A 21756-nucleotide genomic window follows, 5' to 3' on the forward strand; every position below is an offset into this window, starting at 1 on the left:
CCATTATCCTGCCTTTTTAGAGAATATATGTCAACATGCACCACACCAAATTTTTCAACAGTGCCTTCATGTTATATAATTGATGACAATTCAGTTTACAAAGTAGGACTATTTTCTGCATTCCCACCCCCTTTTACTTCTGTGTATAAAATTTTAATGTGACTAATTACTTTGGATAGTATATAATAGCCTGGAGTTAGGTGACTTTTTAAAAGTGTTTATTTTGAGAGAGAGAGCGAGCAACCATGCACACATGAGTGGGGGAGGGGCAAAGAGAGAGAGGGAAAGAGACAATCCCAAGGAGGCTCCGTGCTGTCAGTGCAGAGCTCGATGCTAGAGATCCTAGAGATCATGATCTGAGCCGAAATCAAGAGCTGGATGCTTCATGGACTGGGCCACCCAGGTGCCCTTAGAGTTCAATAATTTTTATCAAGCACAAAATACTGCCCTTGAAACTTAGTTTTTCCGTGGTCTTTCTAAGCATGAGAAAAAGGGTAATCAGCTTATATTATATTATATATCTAGAAAAATTTTAAGGAGTCTTCTCATTGTATAATTTTGTGAGTTATTTAGTACCTTGGTGTGGCATTTAAAAAAAGCAAAAAAAAAAAAAAACCCAAAAAACTAGTGTTACATATATGCAATTTTTAAGACTTCCAAATATTACAAATTACTACCTAATCATTATGTAACAATTGAAAACTACAGCAATAATAGAAAATTAGATCAACCATGACCATTTCACTTAGCTATGAAATCCTTCAAAAGCCTTCTTCACTCTTTGATCCTGATTTCCCTCCCTCCCATCCACTCTTGAATTCATTGTAGCAATTTTCCCTCTCCCTCCTCCAGAATTGTTTTTTCAAGGTTACCACCGATTTTCACTTTACTAAATCTAAACATAATTTCATACATCTCATTTGACTTAACCTTTCAGCAATATTTGACCCAATGGAAAACTCTCTCCTCCCAAATTCTGTCTCCATGTTGCTTGTAAGATATCACTCACTTACCTGATTTTGCCGCTGCCTTTCTAGTCTGTACACCTCAGCCTGATTTGCTTGTTTCTCCTCGTCCCCCACCTTTTAACCCATTGATGTCTTCCAGGAATTGGCCTTTGATTTTCCTTCTCTTGACTTTTACTATCTTGTATATTCTAATGATCCTCAAGTTTATATCTCCAGCCTGGATCTCTCTCCATAATTCCAGGCCCGCATATCAAACTGCCTACTTGATACCTCTTTCTGGATAGCTATTGCAAACTTAACATGTCCCAAATTGAACTCCTGATATTCTTTCTTAATATTTGCCTTTCATGTCTTTCCTAATTGGTTCAATAACAGTTCTATGAGTTGCTCTGTTAAAAAACTTGGTATCATCCTTGAGTCCTGTCTTTTTCTTTTTCTTTTTTTTCTTTTTCTTTTTCTTTTTCTTTTTTTCTCTTTCTCTTTCTCTTTCTCTTTCTCTTTCTCTTTCTCTTTTTCTTTTTCTTTTTCTTTCTCTTTTTCTTTCTCTTTTCTTTTTCTTTTTCATACACATCACATCTCATCTGTCAGTGAATCTTGTCCGGTCTTCCTTCAAATATATCCAGAATCCAAACACATCTTCCATGACCAAGAGACTATCATCTGTTGTTTATATTGGAGTGCTAGGTAACTAACTGGTCTTCTTGTTTGTTTGTTTCTTCTCTTGTTTTACCTGTTTCCGTTAATTCTAAACACATTAGATCTAGTAAAACGTAAGTCAGATTGTGTCCTTCCTCTGCTCAAAGCCTAATAGCCTCCCATTTCACTCAGAGTACATGCCAAAACGCTTCCTAATGCCAACAAGGCCTATATATGATCAGGTGTCTCCTCCTCTCTCTCTCTGATTTGAACTCTTTTCTACCCCTTTCATTCTGTCCAGCCATACTGAATTTCTCACTACTCTTTCAGCACTTCGGACATACTTCTGTACTTGCTGTTGACTCTATCTGGAATGCTTTCCCTCAGATACCTCATGGCTTGCTTTTTCCTTTTTCGTTTGTTTTTTTCTTTCAGGTTTGTGCTTAACAGTCACTTTCTCAGCAAGGCCTTTCTTGGCCATCCTGACTAGTACTTCAACTACCCTTTTCCCTATAACACCTCAAAATGTGATTTCTCTGCTTTAGTTTTTCTCCTCTAATACTGTGTGTTTGGCCTGTGTAGCTTATTGTTATTGTAGGTTTACTTCACTCATGAGTAGGATTGTTATCTGTTCATTGCCATGTCCTCAGTGCCTAGAAAATGTTCTAGTCTATATAGTACTTATTCAGTAATGTTTATTGAGTGAACGGAGTTTAACCTGTGTGTATTGTTTTTAACATAATACTTAGTCCTCACTTTTACAAAGTTTGGCGTGGGCTCATTCTGACAACTAAACCTGCCAGTTATATACATTTTTTGGATTTTGGGGAGCCCAATATTGTGTTTACTTGCTACTTATTCTTTTAGTTGTATTTATATTAGTTTTAATTATGGTGAAATGTATCAAAGGAATAGCAAACTTCCTTTATATTTATTAAGAAAACTAAAATAGGGTGGCAAATTATTATACGACTTTAAAGATTCTTGCCAAAGGATTATGATCCCTCAAGATCTGAAATAAGAAGATGAAGTTGGAATTTATCGCTTACAAATAAGAGCGAGCTATGCTGGTTAGGTATAGTCTTCTCTAACAGAGGAATCTGCTATTCTTATACAGGGTTTGGGGAAGAGTGGAGTTTAAGGATTGGGGGACTTTCAGAAAATTAAATGGTTTGTCATCATTTGAAGCACCATGCTTGTTCGGGTGCTTGGAGACTGTTGTGGATTGGTTGGCACGCTGAAGCATGTGTATTGGAGTGATTTTTGTCCTTTATTGGCTGTCTTTCAGAAGGAAGGAGCTGAAATGGATTGGTTGGTGAGTAGGGCTGGTGGGCATTGATTAACACGTTTAAAACTGATTCTGGTGGCTTCTTGTTACCATGGCTACGTGTTAGGGGTTTTTTGTTTTGTTCTGTTTTGTTTTGTTGTGTTTTGTTTTGGTTTGTTTTGTTTTGTTTTTTCTAAGTTCGAGGTGGCTTTCACCAGATGTTTTCTACTTAAAAGTTGCTTCTATTGACTGGGTTCAAAATGAAAGCTATTTGAAATTCTATAATTACAGATTCATTTTTGAAGTTTGGGTCGAGAGGAATTGTTTGATAATAGCTTTCAGAAAGATTCTTCTTTTCTTGGATGTTATTTCAACAAGAAAACTTATCTGTATAACAGTTTTTTGAAAAAAAAACAACCACAATTGCTAGTTTTGTTTTTCTTTTTGGTGCTCTTCGGGGCTCATGTTTAAGTCCGAAATAATCTGTGGGAAATTTCCTTCTTTTTGGAAAAGTGCATAGCTGTATGGTAATAATATTCTGTTGCATGCATTTAGTCCATGAAAAAAGAATTATAATTTTCTTTTTGGTGAATCTCCCAGTATTTTCTATCAGGACTAGATATTAGGCTAAAAGTATACAAAAGTTACCAAATCATTTTTAAAAAAATTTTTTAAACGTTTATTCATTTGGAGAGACAAAAAAGTGAGAGTGGGGGAGGGGCAGAGAGAGGGGGAGACAAAGATTCCGAAGCAGGCTCCAGGCTCTGGGCTGTCAGCCCACAGCCCGATGTGGGGCTCGAAGCCACAAACCCTTAGATCACAAACTGAGCCAAAGTCATACATTTAACAGACTGAGCCATCCAGGTGCCGCAAACTATTTTTTTTAAAACAAAAGGATAACTACTCAGATGATTGCTATTTTTGAGCGATAGATAATGACATATGAGTACTTTTGAATTTTTGAAGTTTTTCCAGATTTATGAGATATAAGTAACATACATCTGTGTAACTGTAAGGTATACCTATATTAATTTGATACACTTTTGTATTGTCAAATGATTACCACAATAGTGTTAATACTTCCATCACCTCACATAATTATCCTTTCTTGTTTGTGATGATCTACTCTTGTAGCAACTCTCAAATGATATGATACAGTATTGTTCACTGTAATCACCATCCTGCACATTAAATCCCCAGAATGTATTAATCTTGTAACCGGTAGTTTATACCCTTTGACCAATATCTACCCATTTCTCACAGCCTCCTGACCCTGGCAACACCAGTCTGTTCTGTTTTCCCTGCTATTTTTTTTTTAATTCCACATATAAGTCAGATCATACAGTATTTGTCTTCCTGTGTCTGACTTATTTTCACTAAGCATAAAGCCCTCAAGTTTCACTCATGTTGTCACAAATGGCAGGATTTCCTTCTTGCTTGTGGCTGAAAATATTCCATTGTAAATATAATACCATATTTTTTAATCCATGGATCCACTGATGGATGCTTAGGTTGTTTCTTGGCTATTGTAAATAATGCTGCAATAAACAGAGGGCTGCAGCTATCTCTCCAAGGTAAGGATGTCATGTCTTTAAGATATATACCCAGAAATGGGATTATTGGCTCCTATGGAGGTTCTATTTTTGGTGTGTTCTGGAGCCACCATACTGTTTTACATAGTGGGTGTCTCAATTTACAGTCCTACAGCAGTACAAGGAATTCCTTTCCTGTACATCCTTGCCAACGATATCTCTTGTCTTTTTGACAATAGCCATTTTAATAGGTCAAAGTGATATCTATATACTGCAGTTTTGATTTGCATTGCCCTGATGAATAGTGATATCGAGCACCTTCTTGTGTACCCTTGGCCACCTGAATATGTTCTGAGGAGAGACGTCTATTAAGGTGCCTTGCCCAGTTTTTAATTATATTTGTTTTTAGCTGCTGAGTTGTACGAATTCCTTACACACTTTAGATATTGACATTTTTCATATTTGTAGCTTGCGAATGTTTTCATCCTTTCCATAGGTTGCCTTTCCGGCGTGTTGCTTGTTTCTTTTGCTGTGCGGAAACATTGTTGATTGCATTGGTTGTTTTTGCTTTTGTTGCTTGTACTTTGTATGTCCTATCCTAAATCATTCGTAAGATCTATGCCAATCAGCTTTTATCCTGTGTTTTCTTCTAGGAGTTTTATGATTTAAGATTTTATATGGAAGTCGTTATTTGAGTTTGGGTTAACTTTTGTGAGTGGTGTAAGGTAGAGGCACAGTTTTATTCTGTTGCATGTTAATATCCACTTTTCTCAGCATCATGTATTGAAGAGATTACTTTTTCTCTTTTGAGTATTCTCGGGTCTCTTAAAGAGACTTTAGGCATGGGTTTTTAGTTGGCTTTATGCATGGGTTTATTTCTGGGTTCTTGATTCTGTTTCCTTCATCTTTGTGTTTGTTTTTGTGCAACTTCATACGGTTTTTATTACCATAACTTTGTAATAGTTTGACACCAGCAAGTGTGATGCTTTCAGCTTTGTTCTTCTTTCTTAGGATTGCTTTGGCTATTTGGGATCTTCTTGGTTCCTTACACATTTGAGGAATGCTTTTCCTATTTCTGTGAAAAAGGTCATTGGAATTTTGACAAGGATTGCATTGACTCTGTAGGTGGTTTCAGGTAATGTGGATATTTAATGGTACTAATTTTTGTAATCCATAAACAACGGGGTATCTTCCCATTTGTTTGTGTCTCTGCTGTTTCTTTTACAATGTCTTGTAGTCTTTACTGTACCTATCTTTCAGAAAGTCCTTGATTAAATTTATTCCAAAGTATTTTGTTCTTTTTGATGTTTTGGGGAAGGGGATTTTTTCCTTATATTTCTTTTTCAGCTATTTCATGGTTGTGTAGAAATGCAACTGATTTCTTGATGTTGATTTTGTAATTTTGTTTTACTAAGTATAATCTATTGTCAAATTGGTTTCCATACAATACCCACTGCTCATCCCAACGGGTGCCCTTCTCAATGCCCATTACCCACTTTCCCCTCTCCCCCATCTCCTATCAACCCTTAGTTGATTCTCAGTGTTTACGAGTCTCATATTGTTTGCCTCCCTCCCTCTCTGTAACTTTTTCCCCCCGCCTCCCCCCATGGTCTCCTGTTAAGTTTCTCAGGATCCACATATAAGTGAAAACATATGGCATCTGTCTTTCTCTGCCTGACTTATTTCACTTCGTATACTACCCTCCAGTTCCATCCACGTTGTTGCAAACGGTCAGATTTCACTCTTTCTCATTGCCAAGTAGTATTCCACTGTATATATAAACCACATCTTCTTTCTCCATTCGTCGGGTGATGGACATTTAGGCTCTTTCCATAATTTGGCGATTGTTGAAAGTGCTGCTGTAAAATTGGGGTACATGTGCCCCTATGCATCAGCACTCCTTATCCCTTGGGTAAATTCCCAGCAGTGCTATTGCTGGGTCATAGGGTAGTTCTATTTTTAATTATTTGAGGGACCTCCACATTGTTTTCCAGAGTGGCTGCACCAGTTTGCATTGCCACCAACAGTGCCAGAGGGTTCCTGTTTCTCCACATCTTCGCCAGCATCTATAGTCTCCTGATTTGTTCATTTTAGCTGCTCTGACCAGTGTGAGGTGGTATCGCAGTGTGGTTTTGATTTGTATTTCCCTGATGAGGAGTGACATTGAGCATCTTTCCATGTGTCTGTTGTCCATCTGGATGTCGTCTTTGGAAAAGTGTCTACTCATGTCTTCTGCCCATTTCTTCCCTGGATTATTTGTTTTGTGGGTGTGGAGTTTGGTGAGTTCTTTACAGATTCTGGACATTAGCCCTTCCTTTATCCGATATGTCATTTGCCAATATCTTCTCCCATTCTGTCGGTTTCCTTTTGGTTTTGTTGATTGATTCCTTTCCAGTGCAGAAGCTTTTTATCTTGATGAGGTCCCAATAGTTCAGTTTAGCTTTTAATTCCCTTGCCTTTGGAGATGTGTCAAGTAAGAAATTGCTGCGGCGGAGGTCAAAGAGGTTTTTTCCTCCTTTATTTGTGTGTATGGTGTAAGAAAGTGGTCTAGTTCCATTCTTTTGCATGTTGCTGTCCAGTTCTCCCAGAAGAAAGAGACTGCCTTTTTTTTTTTCCATTGGATACTCTTTCCTGCTTCGTCAGTGCTTAGTTGGCCATACATTTGTGGGTCTACTTCTGGGGTCTCTATTCTATTCCATTGGCCTATGTGTCTATTTTGTGCCAATACCATACTGTCTTGATGATCACAGCTTTGTAGTAGAGGCTAAAGAGACAGAGTGTGGACAGGGGAGGGGCAGAGAGAGAGAGAGAGAGAGAGAGAGAGAGGGAGAGAGAGAGAATCCAAAGCAGGCTCCAGGCTCTGAGCTGTCAGCACAGAGCCCAATAGAGGGCTTGAACTGCAAACCACAAGATCATGGCCTTAGCCGAAGTCAGAAGCTTAACTGACTGAGCCACCCAGGCACCCCTGCATCTTTATGATAATTTTGGATCCTTCATCCTTTGAACAGCTTTTTGGTGGTATCTTCAGGATTTTCTATATATAAGAACATATCATCTGCAAGCAAAGACGGTTTTATGTCTTCTTTTCTGATTTGGATGCCTGTCATTTCCTTTTCTTGCCTGACTGCTTTGGCTAGGACTTCCCATATCCTGTTGAATAGGAGTGGTCAAGTGGGCAACTTTGCCTTGTTCTTGAACTTAGAGTAAAAGCTTTCAGTTTTTTATCACTGCATATGATGTTGACCATGCGCTTATCATATTGGACTTCACTATGTCCAGGTGTGATAATTCAGTACCCACTTTATTGAAAGTTTTTAATCCTGAAAAGATGTTGAATTTTGTCAAATGCTTTTTCCTCACATGCTGGGATGATCATATGATTTTTTTATCCTGTTAATGCGGTGTATCAAATGTATTTATTTGACTTGATTTCCGAAGGGTAATTTTGCTGAGTAAAGCATTCTTGATTGGTAGTCTTTTTTCTCTTAGCACTTTGAATATGTATAATCCCACTGCCTCCTGGTATGTAAGGTTTCTGCTGAGAAATTGCTAATAGCCTTATGAGGGTTCACTTGTAGTCACATAGTCTTTCCTCACTCTTTTTCTTTGTTTTTACTTTGTTGTCTGCTGACTGGATAATTTGATAGTTCCTGTCTTTAAATTCACATTTTTATTTTTTGCTTAATCCATTTCCTGTCAGTGATCACTCTTGCTTTTTTCATCTCCTTCATTATACACTTCAGCTCCAGGATTTTTGTTTAGTCAGTTTTTACTATTTCCAGCTCTTTGTTAAGCTTCTCATTTTATTCATAGAGTGTTTTTCTGATTTTAATGAGTTGGCTTTTTGTGTTTTTCTTATAACTCACTGAGTTTCCTTAAAACTGCTGTTTTTGAATTCTCTTTTGAATAAATTACAGATCTCCATGTGTTTCCAATTGATTACTGGAAGATTATTGTGATCCTTTGATGGTATCATATTTCCTTGATATTTTATATTCTTTGCAGTTTTGCATTGCTGTCTCTGCATTTGAAGTAGCAGTCACTTCCTCCAGTCTTTAATGACTACCTCTTCAGTGTGTCCAACCCTGATTTTTTTGCTCCAGTGGTATGCTGCAAATTCTCTGCAGGACACCTGGTTTTCCAAAAAGGCTCTCTCATCTGCGGGTGATTATCCTAGACAGTGTTTTCTAGGGAGGGACTCCCAGATGTGGCTGAGAGGGAGGGACTGGAGGCACTTTATGGGCTATTGCTAGGTCCACAGATTAGACTGTAGTATGTATGCCTGTTACCTGATGCACGGGTAGGCAAGACTTTTCCTCGGTCCCTCGGAATATGGTGCTAGATTCCCACAGCTCCCGCAAAGGTAGTTTTGCCCTTGGGTGGACAAGATGCCAGTTTGTTGTAGGTGGGGAGACGCAATAAGGTACATCTTACCCAGCTGTGATACTGATATCGCTCTGACATATGGGTATTTTAAAAGTAGTTTTGCCCCTAAGATATTTCCCTGACTTCTTCTTTCACGTTATATGGACCTCATGCTATTTTAAAACTTTGTTGAAATGAAGCATTTTTATATTTAAAAGAAAAGCCGAAAATATAGCACAAATCTAGTTATTACTCCCATGTCTGAGTCAGAATTTCTTTCCTGACTCTTACTACTTGGTTCCGTGTATCTTATGGTTTTTTTCCCAAGTTCCTAAAAGTATACTTTTCCTTTCAAGGCACCTAGATGCCATCTATGTAATCTTTGTGCTTACATTCTAATCTCTAAGAAAATGGTTTTCTCCCGTTTCTTTTCCTGGTGACCTCTCCTGTTTATTTTCCCTCTTCAATAAAGCCTTTCTTGTCCTCACTTACAGCTTTTCACATGTCAATTCTTACAAATCACATTGTATTATAGTTGTATATTTGTCTGTGTTTGAAGCAACAGATGAGTATTTCCTTGTATATGGTTGGTATTTCAGCACTGTTCTCTGAATTAATAAATTAAGTCAGATGGGTAAAATTCAGAACTTGATGAAAATTGTCTTTTTATTCTTTATCAGTAAAATTATTAGAAAACATTGGCTGTTTTATGGCTTTTTCTTTAAGGAGTGAACCTGGTTTACATATGAAGAAGTTAAAGAAAGGTGAAAATGAAAAAGGGACATCAAAAGGATCTGTGATCACACCAGTGTTGAAGATGGCCGATTCCCTAACTGGTGGTCCACTACAAGAGAATGATGGCAGCCATTTCAGTGAAAAGGATCAGCATGAAAGCAGGTAAAATCTATAAATTCTTTATGTGCCTGTGAAGGCACTTTAGCAGTGATTAGCTTTTGTGGAAATAAGATGCTGTAGTGTACGTAGGTCCAAGCTAAAGCAAGAAATACTCAACATATCAAACACACTGCTTGAAACGTTATGATGAGGGTAAGTGACTTTGTCAAGGAGCAGTTTCAGTAGTCACCATGGAAGCATGGAAGATGAGTAAGTGTAAACAACTCCCTAGAGCATTTTAATTGGGAAAGGTAATAGAGAAATGGATGATAACTGAAAAAGAATGTGAGTTGCAAAGGCATTTTCCTCCTCTTTTTATTTTAAGATGGGAGCTTTTAGAGTATGTATGCTGTTGGAAATGATCAATAGAGATAGACATGGTTAGTTAATTTAATTTTGTTTGTGTTTGCAACCATTAGGAAGTTTGTTGAGTGTATTACAGTATCTTTTAAAGGTTATAGTAATTGTCTTTAGTACTCCTATTCATGTAATTTTGTGGAAGAAGTTGGTGTATTCAGAATTGGTTCCGCAACGGAGTATTCTCTTATAATTGAATGTGCAGATTTAAAAATAAATATATGTATGTATGCAAGCATATATATATATATACCTCTGTACAAATTCTATATGTAATATATGTGTGTGTATATATATACACTCACACTTATAATAAATGTATGCAAACACTGAGGCCATTCTGAATAGAACTAATCCTTCCTTGATGATTTTAGATATTCAGTGCCTTTGATAGCGTCACGAATCGCTATGATTTTGTTAGGGACTTGAAAGTATCTGGTTATATCAAGTTAATATTTATTTACATCCTGGGGAATGGGGAAGATTTTGTTTATTTACAATTGGAAAATAAACTAGTAACCCATCACAGATTATTCCTTTTGGACTGGAAAGCTCTAAATTACAAAAACCATGCTTCCTGTACCAGCAGTGTCATTGACACAGATTATATGTTCAATAAGTATGTGTTGAATGTGGGAATAAACAGTTGAATGAACGAATGAACGCCTGTTGATGAACTTCTCTAGAAGAAGCAAATCAGTAGTTTATTGAAAGTAGATTTCCAATATTGCCTAGGTATAAAGTCTCTTAAAAGAATGTGTAAGGTTCAGAAATTGTTATGTACAGCTATGGCTAGAAATAGAACAATAATGTAGATTCATTTGCTATTATACTAGTTAGAAACACTTAAGTATTACTTTAACCACATGTTATGAAACACATGCTTTGAAGGCACATTCCTGGGTTTGAATTCAGGGTCTGTTCTTGACCAGTGATTAGGGCTTCTTGGGCAAGTCACTTTAACTTTCTGTGCCTCCTTTTCTTCCTGTGTAAAATACCTACTATAATAACCTACTTCATAAGATTGTTGTGGGGCTTCAAATACCTTGAATACATGTAAAGTGCTCATAGTAATGCCTAGAGAGTAGTTGTACAGTGAGTCTTCAACACGTTAATATCACGATTGTTCAAAAGGGGTCCTTTCATATAGGGACTTTACTTGCACTTTCCAAGTAGGTTTTAGTGCTAGGAAAAGCTTATTTTTAGTAAAAATGACAACAAAAACAATGGTATCATGCCTATCAAATAATGCAAGTCACATTAGGATTTTCCTTTGCTTTTGTTAGTTTTTATCTAAATTTAGTACTTTGTTGTTCTCACTTCAGCAGCACATATATTACAACTGGATACGTCTAATCCTTCGTTAATATTAGTAATAGTATATTCTCTATGCTGTTTAATGTTACTCTACTGTTTAATCCCCTTTGTAGAAAATTAGTTTCAAGTGCAGAGATTTTATATCAGAAACAATTGGGTTAAATATTCTTTGTATTTTAAGTATTTAATATTTGCCTGAAAAGAATTGTTGGGTTTTTTCAGGCCTGCAAAGAAAATTTCTAAGAAGAAGAACAAGGTAAGAGAAATAGACAATGTAATTTTATTTTATTTATTTATTTTTTTTTATTTTATTATATTATTTGATAAATATTTATTAAAGATATTGTTCAGTGGTAAAAAATACTTTATGAAAGATGTAGTGAAAAAATAGAAAATCTTCCTTTGTTGTAGAGACATTTGCTGTGAAAAAGTTACTTAGAAATACTAGCTATTGATAACGGTGTCTTTTTGATAAAAATCCCTTCTTTTAAAAAGTCTCTGTGCTTTCGCTTTTAAATGTTTATTCACTTATTTTTAAAATGTATTTTGAGAGAGAGCACGCACAAGTGGGGGAGGGGCAGGGGGAGAGGGGGAGAGAGAATCCCAAGCAGGCTCCATGCTGACATTGTGGAGGTCAACATGGGACTCAAACTCAGGAACCCTGAGGTCATGACCTGAGCCACAATGGAGTCAGATGCTCAACTGACTGAGCCACTCAGGTGCCCCTGTTTTTGCTTTTATAAAAAGATGGGTATTTATCACTTCTCTACACCTTGTATATTTTATAAATATTTGGGGGACATTTTGAAATGGTATTCTTTATTTGTAGGTCAAAAAGGAAATTACTTCTATGGATGACCTTGTCGACTTCATTCAGTCATCTGAATCTGAAACAGCCTCAGAGGATTGTGAGTTGCCTTATTATAAGAATTTCATGTTGCTGATTGAACAACTTGGCATGGATTGTAAAGGTAGGAAGCCTTTTTACGTATATTGCTGTAGTCATATGTGCACACCTTGCCTAGTACTGCACCATAGAACACTGCTGTATTGTAGAGCTGCTCATCTCAGAAATATGTTTTATATTAAAATCAAAGGAGAACTATTATATCCTCTCAGCCAAAGAGTCATCATTTCTACTGTACCTTTCTTAGTGGGAATGGCACATCTAACATGTTTGTTAACTCTGCTTCTCTTCTGTGCCTTCACCCAGGTCAGGTCATTATTTTTCCCCTAGATGACTGAAATAACCTCAGGACCGTTTTCCCTGCCGTTCAACCTCCCAGGACCTTGGTCTGCACTGCAACCATAATTATTATATACTTAAAAAAATGTGTATTTCATCATGTTACCTCCTTGTTTAAAGCTTAGCTGTTACTTCTCATTGCTATTAGGTTAAAGGCCACGGTCCTCTGGCTTCATCTTGTATTGTTTGACATCCTTCTTTCCGTCTGTGTCTTATCCACTGTTTTAGACGTTTCTTCCTGTGAAAGAGCTTGTCGTTTCCAACAGCTTTGGTTAGGTAAACTGCACATATATGAAGTGTGTCATTTGATAGTTTTGACATATGTTTACACGTATGAAACGATAACCGCAATCCAGACAGTTAACATATTCATCACCCTGAAAAATCTCATGTCCCTTTCTATTCCCTTATTATGAAGCTGCCAGATCGTTTTCTAAAGGAGTTATACTGTTTTCCATTCCCACCAGCAGTCTGTGAGAGCACCAATTCCTACATACATATTCATGAACACTTAGTATTGTCAGCTTTTTAAGTCCTAGCCATTCGGATGGATATTTTATATATCATTATGGTTTGAATATACATTTTGCTAATAACTGACGATGTTGACCATATTTTCACATGCTTGCTTGCCATGTGTATATCTTCTTTGAATTGTCCAAATCTTTTTTTTTTATTTTAAAAATTTGTTTGTTTTCTTACTTGTTGAGTTTTCAGAATTCTTTGTATATTCTAGACACAGTTCCTTCTTATTTTGTTTTCTTTTTGTCTTTTTGTGGTTGTTTTTGTTTTTGTTTTCCATTGAGGCATTTTATTTGCACATACGTATTACATCCCTAGAAAAAGAATCCCAGGATTTCCCCTTCTGTGTGTTTTCATCTTGCTTCTTCATGGTCCATCACTGTAGCTGAGGTGGTCACTATAATGAAACCAAACTGAGCATATTATTCTGCCATTTTTCTAGATCTTTGCATTGTCCATCAGTTCTGGGGCCAGTAACTCCATGCTTGCTTAACCTGCCTGTGAGGTTCACAACAATTTTCCCAACTCTGTGATCATCAATGATTTTAAATTCACCAGTGTAACCATGCTTCATCATCACAGTTAGAAAGTGGACAATGTCTTTGGAGCACGGCCTAGTAAGAACCTGGCGTTTGCTTCTCTTTTCAGTATTGTTATCCTTTGGGAGCATCTGCCACGACATTCACATGCATCATGATGGTGGTGCAGAAAGATGGTGGAAAGAGCTGGATACAGTTCCTTTATCACCTCTCTTTTTTTTTTTGCAAGGCTTTCCTTCTCCCAGTCTGTGACTTTTCCTTCTCTCAACAGTGTTTTTGAAGAGCAGTTTTTCTTTTTGGTGAAGTCCAGTTTACACATTCATTTGTTCTTGTATGATTGTTGCTTTTGGTTTTCATATCTAAGAAATCTTTGCCTAGCACAAGGTCACAAAGTTTTTCTCTCATGCTTTCTTTTATCAGTGTTATAGCTTTAGGTCTCACATTTAGATCTATGACCCATTTTATATTCTTTTTTTTAATGATATAAAGTATGGATACAAGTTCATTCTTTTGCATATGGATATCCAGTTATTCCAGCGCCATTTATTGAAAAGGCTGTGTTTTCTCCACTTTATGCCATTGCTCCTTTGTCATAATCAGTTGGCCATATATGTGTGGGCTTATTTATGGGCTCTATTCTGTCTCATTGATCTCTTTGGCCATCTTTGTACCAATATTTTGCTGTTTTAATCACTGCCAGTTTATAAGAATTTTTGAAATCACGTAGTGTTTGTCGTCCTGCTTGGTTCTTTGCAGTGTTCTTTTGCTACACTGGATCCTTTGCATTTCCACGTGAATTTTAGAATCAGTTTGTCAGTTTCTTAAAACAAACAAACAAAACCCCAACTCTGGTAGTCTTCTGGAAACGAAGTTTAGATTATGTTGAATCTACAGATTTATTTGGGGAGAACTGACTTCTTGACAATATTGAATTTTTTAACCCCTGAACAGAGGATATATCTCTCCCTTGATATAGGTCTTTTAAATTTTTCTCAGTAATATTTTGTAGTTTTTAATGTATAGGTCTTTCTGTCTTTTATGATATTAACTGCGATTATTTTTTATTTTCAGTGCAGTTGTAAATAATATATCTTAAATTTAAAATTTTTTTTGTAATGTTTACCCTTGAGAGAGAGACAGAGCATGAGTTGGGGAGGGACAGAGAGAGAGGGAGACAGAATCTGAAGCAGGCTCCAGGCTCCAAGCTGTCAGTACAGAGCCGACATGGGGCTTGAACTCACCAACGTTGAAATCATGACCTGAGCCAGAGCCCAGCGCTTAACAAACTGAGGCACCCAGGTGCCCTGAAATTTTAATTTTTGATTCTTTATAGCTAGTATATAGAAATACAGTTGATTTTTGTGTAATGATTCTGTATCTTCCAACCTTGATAAATTTATATGTATACATATATTTAAATTTTTTTAACGTTTTATTTATTTTTGAGACAGAGAGAGACAGGGCATGAACAGGGGAGGGGCAGAGAGAGAGGGAGACACAGAATCGGAAACAGGCTGCAGGCTCTGAGCCATCAGCCCAGAGCCCGATGCGGGGCTCGAACTCTCGGACTGCGAGATCGTGACCTGAGGTGAAGTCGGCTGCTTAACCGACTGAGCCACCCAGGCGCCCCTACATATATTTAATTTTAGAGAGAGTACATGAGCAGGGGAGAGGGGCAGAGAGAGAGAGAGAGAGAGACAGGGAGAATCTTAAGCAGTCTCCATGCTCAGTGCGAGCCTGACTTAGGGCTCCATCCCATGACTCTGGGATCATGGCCTGAGCTGAAATCAAGAGACACTCAACAGACTGAGTCATCCATGTGCCGCTATAAATTCATTAATTCTAGTAGCATTTTTCTTAATTCTATCAGATTTTCTACATAAGCAAAGTTCATTAAAATTCATTTTTAATTACTATTTTACTAACAATGGTAAATATTGTAGACTTGTAGCCAATACATTCTCTGTCGCAACTAAACAGCTTTGTCATTGTACTATAAGGGCAGTCAATAGATACTGCATACATTAATGGACATGGTTGTATTTTGATAAAATTTAATTTACCAAAACAAGTAACGTGGCCCACAGGTGGGAGTTTGCCAACTTCTATTTTGTAACCATGTCATTGTATAGAGACAGTTTCACTTCATTTTCTATTTGGATGTCCTTTGTTGCTTTTTCTTGTTTGATTGCGTTGGCTAGAACTGCTAGTATAGTGCTGAAGAGAAGAAGTCATTCAGTGAATGGCCTACTTGTCTTCTTCCTGATCTTCTAGGAAATGCATTCAGTTTTTTACCATTACCTGTAACGTTAGCTGTAGAGTTATCATGACTTGTTTTGTTTTGTTTTGTTTTGTTTTGTTTTGTTTTAAGTCATATTGAAGTTCCCTTGTATTCCAGGATTGCTGAAAGTTTTTATCTGGAATGGGATGTTGAATTTTGACAAGGGACTTATTTTACCTACGGAGATGATCATATAATTTTCCTTTTTTAAAAGTTCGTTAATATGGTGAATAACACTAATTAGTTTTCGAATCTTAAACCAACTCTGCATTTCTTGGATAAACACCATTTGGTCATAACAAATTATCCCTTAGTGTATTGTTAGATTCCACCACCACCCCCCCCCACCCACACACACACATGGCTATAGTTTAATTAATTAATTAATTAAATATAATTTATTGTCAAGTTAGCTAACATACAGTGTATATATTGTGCTCTTGGCTTTGGGAGTATATTCCCATGATTCATTACTTACATACAACACCCAGTGTTCATCCCAACAAGTGCCCTCCTCAATGCCCATCACCCATTCTCCCCTTTCCCCCACCCCTCCATGAACCTTCAGTTTGTTCTCTGCATTTAAAAGTTTCTCATGGTTTGCCTCCCTGTCTGAAAAGATTTTTCCCTCTTCTGTTCCCCCATGTTTTTCTGTTACGTTTCTCAAAATCCACATATGAGTGAAAACATGATATCTGTTTTTCTCTGACTGCCTTATTTCACTTCACATACTACCCTCCAATTCCATCCATGTTGTTGCAAATGGCATGATTTCATTCTTTCTCACTGCCAAGTAATAGCCATCGTATATATAAACCATATCATCTTTACCCATTCATCGGTTGGTGGACATTTGGGCTCTTTCCATAATATGGCAATTGTTGATAGTGCTGCTATACACGTTGGGGTACATGTGCCACTATGAATCAGCACTCCTGTATCCCTTGGGTAAATGCCTAGTAGTGCAATTCCTGGGTTGTAGGGTAATTCTATTTTAATTTTTTGAGGAACCAACCTCCACACTGTTTTCCAGAGCAGCTGCACCAACCCTGCATTCCCACCGACAGTGCAAGAGAGTTCCCATTTCTGCACATCCTCACCAACATCTGTTGTTTCCTGTGTTGTTAATTTTATCGACTCTGACTGCTGTGAGGTGGTATCTCAATGTGGTTTTGATTTGTATTTCCCTGATGATGAGCGACCTTGAACATCCTTTCATGTGCCTGTTGGCCATCTGGATGTCTTCTTTGGAAAAGTGTCTATTCATGTCTTCTGCCCATTCTTACCCTGGATTATTTGTTTTTCAGGTGTTGAGTTTGGTAAATTCCTTATAGAGTATGGATACTAATCCTTTATGTCATTTGCAAATATCTTCTCCCGTTCCATTGGTGCCTTTTAATTTTGTGGATTGTTTCCTTTGCAGTGCAGAAGCTTTTTACCTTGATGAGGTCCCAATAGTCCAATTTTGCTTTTATGTCCCTTGCCTTCAGAGATGTGTTGAGTAGAAGTTGCTGTGGCCAAGGTCAAAGAGGTTGTGGCCTGTGTTCTCCTCTAGGGTTTTGACGGTTTCCTCTCTCACATTGAGGTCTTTCATCCATTTTGAGTTTATGTATGGTGTAAGAAACTGGTCCAGTTTCATTCTTCCGCATGGTGCTGTCCAGCTCTCCCAGCACCATTTGCTAAAGAGCCTATCTTTTTTCCATTGGATACGCTTTCCTGCTTTGCCAAGGTTTAGTTGGCCATACATTTGTGGGTCCATTTCTGGATTCTCTATTCTATTCCATTCGCCTTTGTGTCTCTTTTTGTGCCGATAGTATACTCTCTTGATGATTGCAGCTTTGTAGTAGAGGCTAAAGTCTGCGATTGTGACGCCTCCAGCTTTGGTTTTCTTTTTCAACATTAGTTTGGCTATCTGGGATCTTTTGTGGTTCCATACAAATTTTAGGATTGTTTGTTCTAGCTCTGAGAACAGTGCCAGTGCAATGTTGATTGGGATTGCATTGAATGTGTAGATTGCTTTGGGTCATATCGACATTTTCATAATATTTCTTCTTCCAGTCCGTGAGCATGGAATGTTTTTCCATTTCTTTGTGTCTTCTTCAATTTCTTTGATATTTTTTCTATAGCTTTCAGGATACAATCTCTTATATCTTTGGTTAGGTTGATTCCTAGGCATTTTATGGTTCTTGGTGTAATTGTAAATGAGCTCAGTTTCTTGATTTCTCTTTCTGTGGCTTCATTATTGGTATATAGAAGTGCAATCAATTTCTGTGTGTTGATTTTTGTGTCGTGTGACTTTGCTGAATTCATGTATCAGTTCGAGCAGCTTTTTGGTGGAGTCTTTCGGGTTTTCCATGTAGAGTATCATGTCATCTGCGAAAAGCGAAAGTGTAACTTCTTCTTTGCCAATTTGGATGAGTTTTATTTCATTTTGTTGTGATTGCTGAGGCTAGGACTTCCAAAAGTATGGTAAACAACACTGGTGAGAGTGGACATCCCTTTCATGTTCCTTATCTCCTGTGGTGGGGGGTGGGGGCGGGAAGTTCTCTGTTTCTCCCCATTGAGGATGATATTAGCAGCGAGCTTCTCATATATGGCTTTTATGATGTTAAGGTATGTTCCTTCTATCCCAACTTTCTTGAAGGTTTTTCTTAACAAAGGATGCCGTAGTTTATCAAATGTTTTTTTCTGCATTTATTGACAGGATCATATGGATGATCGTATCCTTTCTTCTATTAATGTGATGTATCATTTTGATTGATTTGCGAATATTGAGCCAGCCCTGTAGCCCAGGAATGAATCCCACTTGATCATGGTGAAGAATTCTTTCATACACTGCCGAATTGGATTTGCTAGTATCTTGTTAAGAATTTTGGCATCCATGTTCATCAGGAACATTGGCCTGTCATTCTCCTTTTTAGTGGGGTCTCTATCTGTTTTGGGAATCAAGGTAATGCTAGCTTCACAGAATGAGTCCGGAAGCTTTTCTTCCATTTCTTTGTTCAACAGCTTGAAAAGTATAGGTATTAACTCTGCTTTCAATGTCTTGTAGAATTCCCCTGGGAAGACTTCTGGCCCAGGACTCCTATTCGTTGGGAGATTTTTGATAACTGATTGAATTTCTTCGCTGGTTATGGGTCTGTTCAAATTTTCTATTTCTTCCCATTTGAGTTTGGGTAGTGTGTGGTTGTCTAGGTATTTGTCCATTTCTTCCAGGTTGTCCAGTTTGTTGGCATATAAATTTTCATAGTATTCTCTAATAATTGAATTTCTGTGGTGTTGACTGTGATCTCTCCTCGTTCATTCATGATTTCATCTCTTTGGATTCTCATTTCTTTCTGAGAAAGCTGGCTAAGGGGTTATCAAGTTTATTTATTCGTTAAAAAAAAAAAGCAGCTCTTAGATTCACCAATCTGTTCTACTGTTTTGTGTTTTGCGTTTTGTTTTTTGGTTTTTGGGTTTTTTTTGGATTCTATGGTGTTTATTTCTGCTCTAATCTTTATTATTTCTTCTAATGGCTGTAGGGTTTCTTTGCTTTTCTTCTTCTAGTTTCTTTAGGTGTGAGGTTCGATTTTGTATTTTGGATTGTTCTTATTTCTTGAGAAATGCCTGGATTGCAATGTGTTTTCCTTTTAGGGCTGCCTTTGCTGCATCCCAAAGGGTTTGGACTGTCATGTTTTCATTTTCGTTTGCCTCCATATTTTTTTAATTTCTCTTTTCATCGTCTGACCCATTCTTTCTCCAATAGGATGTTCTTTAACCTCCGTGCATTCAGAAGCTTTCCAAACTTTTTCTTTTGTTTGATTTCAAGTTTCATAGTGTTGTGATCTGAAAATATGCATGGTATGATCTCAGTTCTTTTATATTTATTGAGGGCTGTTTTGTGACCCACTGTGTGATCTGTTTTTGAGAATGTTCCACGTGTACTCGAGAAGAATGTGTATTCTGCTGCTGTTGGATGAAAAGTTCTGAATAGGTCTGTCAAATCCCTCTGGTCCAGTGTATCATTCAAAGCCTTTGTTTCTTTATTGATTTTCTGCCTAGATGATCTGTCCATTGTTGCAAGGGAGTATTAAAGTCACCTACAATATCCATATGATTATCAATAAGATTGCTTATGTTTGTGATTAATCAATGTATATATTTGTGGGGTCTCTAGTTGGGGCCACCAACATTTACAATTGTTAGCTCTTCTTGATGGATAGATCCCTTAACTATGACGTATTGCCGTTCTTCATCTCTTGTTAGAGTCTGTAGTTTGAAATCTCATCTACGTATGGCTACTCCAGCTTTCTTTTGACTTCCAGTAGCATAATACATGGTACTCCATCCCCTAACCTTCAATCTAATGGTGTCCTCATGTCTAAAATAAGTCTCTTGTAGACAGCATATAGATGGATTTTGTTGTTGTTGTTTTTAATCCATCCCAATACCCTGTGTGTTTCGATAGGGGCATTTAGTCCATTCACATTCAGAGTGATTATTTAAAGATACGGATTTAGTGTCATTGTGTTGTTGGTAGGTTTCATGCTTGTGGTGATGTTTCTGGTCCTTTGTAGACTTGGCGACATTCCATTCACATAGTCTTCCTGAGGATCTCCTGCCGGGCTGGCTTAGTGGTCATGATCCCTTTTAGTTTTTGTTGTTCTGGGAAAGCTTATCTCTCCTATTCTGAATGACAGCCTTGCTGGAGAAAGGATTCTTAGCTGCATATTTTCCTATTCAAAACATGGACTTTCTCCTACCATCCCCTCCTGGCCTGCCAAGTTTCAGTGGACAGGTCTGCTACTACCCATATGTGTCTACCCTTGTAGGTTAAGGCCCGTTTGTCCCTTGCTGCTTTCAGAATTCTCTCTTTCTCCTTGTAACTTGCCAGTTTCACTATGATATTCTGTGGAGAAGACCTATCCCTGTTGAATCTGAAGGGAGTTGTCTGTGCCTGCTGGATTTGGATGTCTGCTTCCTTCTCCAGATTAAGGAAGTTGTCACCTATAATTTGTTTAAGTAAACCTTCTGCCCTTTCCTCTCTCTCTTATGCTGGAACTTTGATGATATGGATATTATTACATTTCATTGAATCACTTAGTTTTCTAATACTCCCCTCATGGTCTAATATTTTCTTATCACCCTTTTTCTTGGCTTCATCATTTTCCATAATTTCATCATCTTTTTTTTTTCTATATGAAATTTATTGTCAAATTGGTTTCCATACAACACCCAGTGCTCATCCCAAAAGGTGCCCTCCTCAATACCCATCACCCACCCTCTCCTCCCTCCCACCCCCCATCAACCCTTAGTTTGTTCTCAGTTCTCAACAGTCTCTTATGCTTTGGCTCTCTCCCACTCTAACCTCTTTTTTTTTTTCCTTCCCCTCCCCCATGGGTTCCTGTTAAGTTTCTCAGGATCCACATAAGAGTGAAACCATATGGTATCTGTCTTTCTCTGTATGGCTTATTTCACTTAGCATCACACTCTCCAGTTCCATCCACGTTGCTACAAAAGGCCATATTTCATTTTTTCTCATTGCCACGTAGTATTCCATTGTGTATATAAACCACAATTTCTTTATCCATTCATCAGTTGATAGACATTTAGGCTCTTTCCATAATTTGGCTATTGTTGAGAGTGCTGCTATGAACATTGGGGTACAAGTGCCCCTATGCATCAGTACTCCTGTGTCCCTTGGATAAATTCCTAGCAGTGCTATTGCTGGGTCATAGGGTAGGTCTATTTTTAATTTTCTGAGGAACCTCCACACTGCTTTCCAGAGCGGCTGCACCAATTTGCATTCCCACCAACAGTGCAAGAGGGTTCCCGTTTCTCCACATCCTC

At 37.6% G+C, this 21756-nt stretch overlaps 1 protein-coding gene and 1 pseudogene across 12 annotated transcripts in view; one reads left to right on the forward strand and one right to left on the reverse strand.

The window, feature by feature from the left end:
* Nucleotides 1-21756, forward strand: part of LOC121033224 (ankyrin repeat domain-containing protein 26-like) — a 102207-nt gene that overhangs the window by 45574 nt on the left and 34877 nt on the right. For all 12 annotated transcript variants that reach the window (XM_040479503.1, XM_040479504.1, XM_040479501.1 and 9 more), the window contains 3 exons: nucleotides 9495-9665; nucleotides 11559-11592; nucleotides 12166-12307. In XM_040479503.1, the coding sequence (XP_040335437.1) occupies nucleotides 9495-9665; nucleotides 11559-11592; nucleotides 12166-12307 (347 nt within the window). The remainder of the gene's footprint in view (nucleotides 1-9494; nucleotides 9666-11558; nucleotides 11593-12165; nucleotides 12308-21756) is intronic.
* Nucleotides 13325-14406, reverse strand: LOC121033225 (40S ribosomal protein S15a-like; annotated as a pseudogene).

This window comes from Herpailurus yagouaroundi, unplaced genomic scaffold, assembly GCF_014898765.1.
Source record: "Herpailurus yagouaroundi ecotype Mexico unplaced genomic scaffold, PumYag 142, whole genome shotgun sequence".
NCBI classification, from domain to species: Eukaryota; Metazoa; Chordata; class Mammalia; order Carnivora; family Felidae; genus Herpailurus; species Herpailurus yagouaroundi.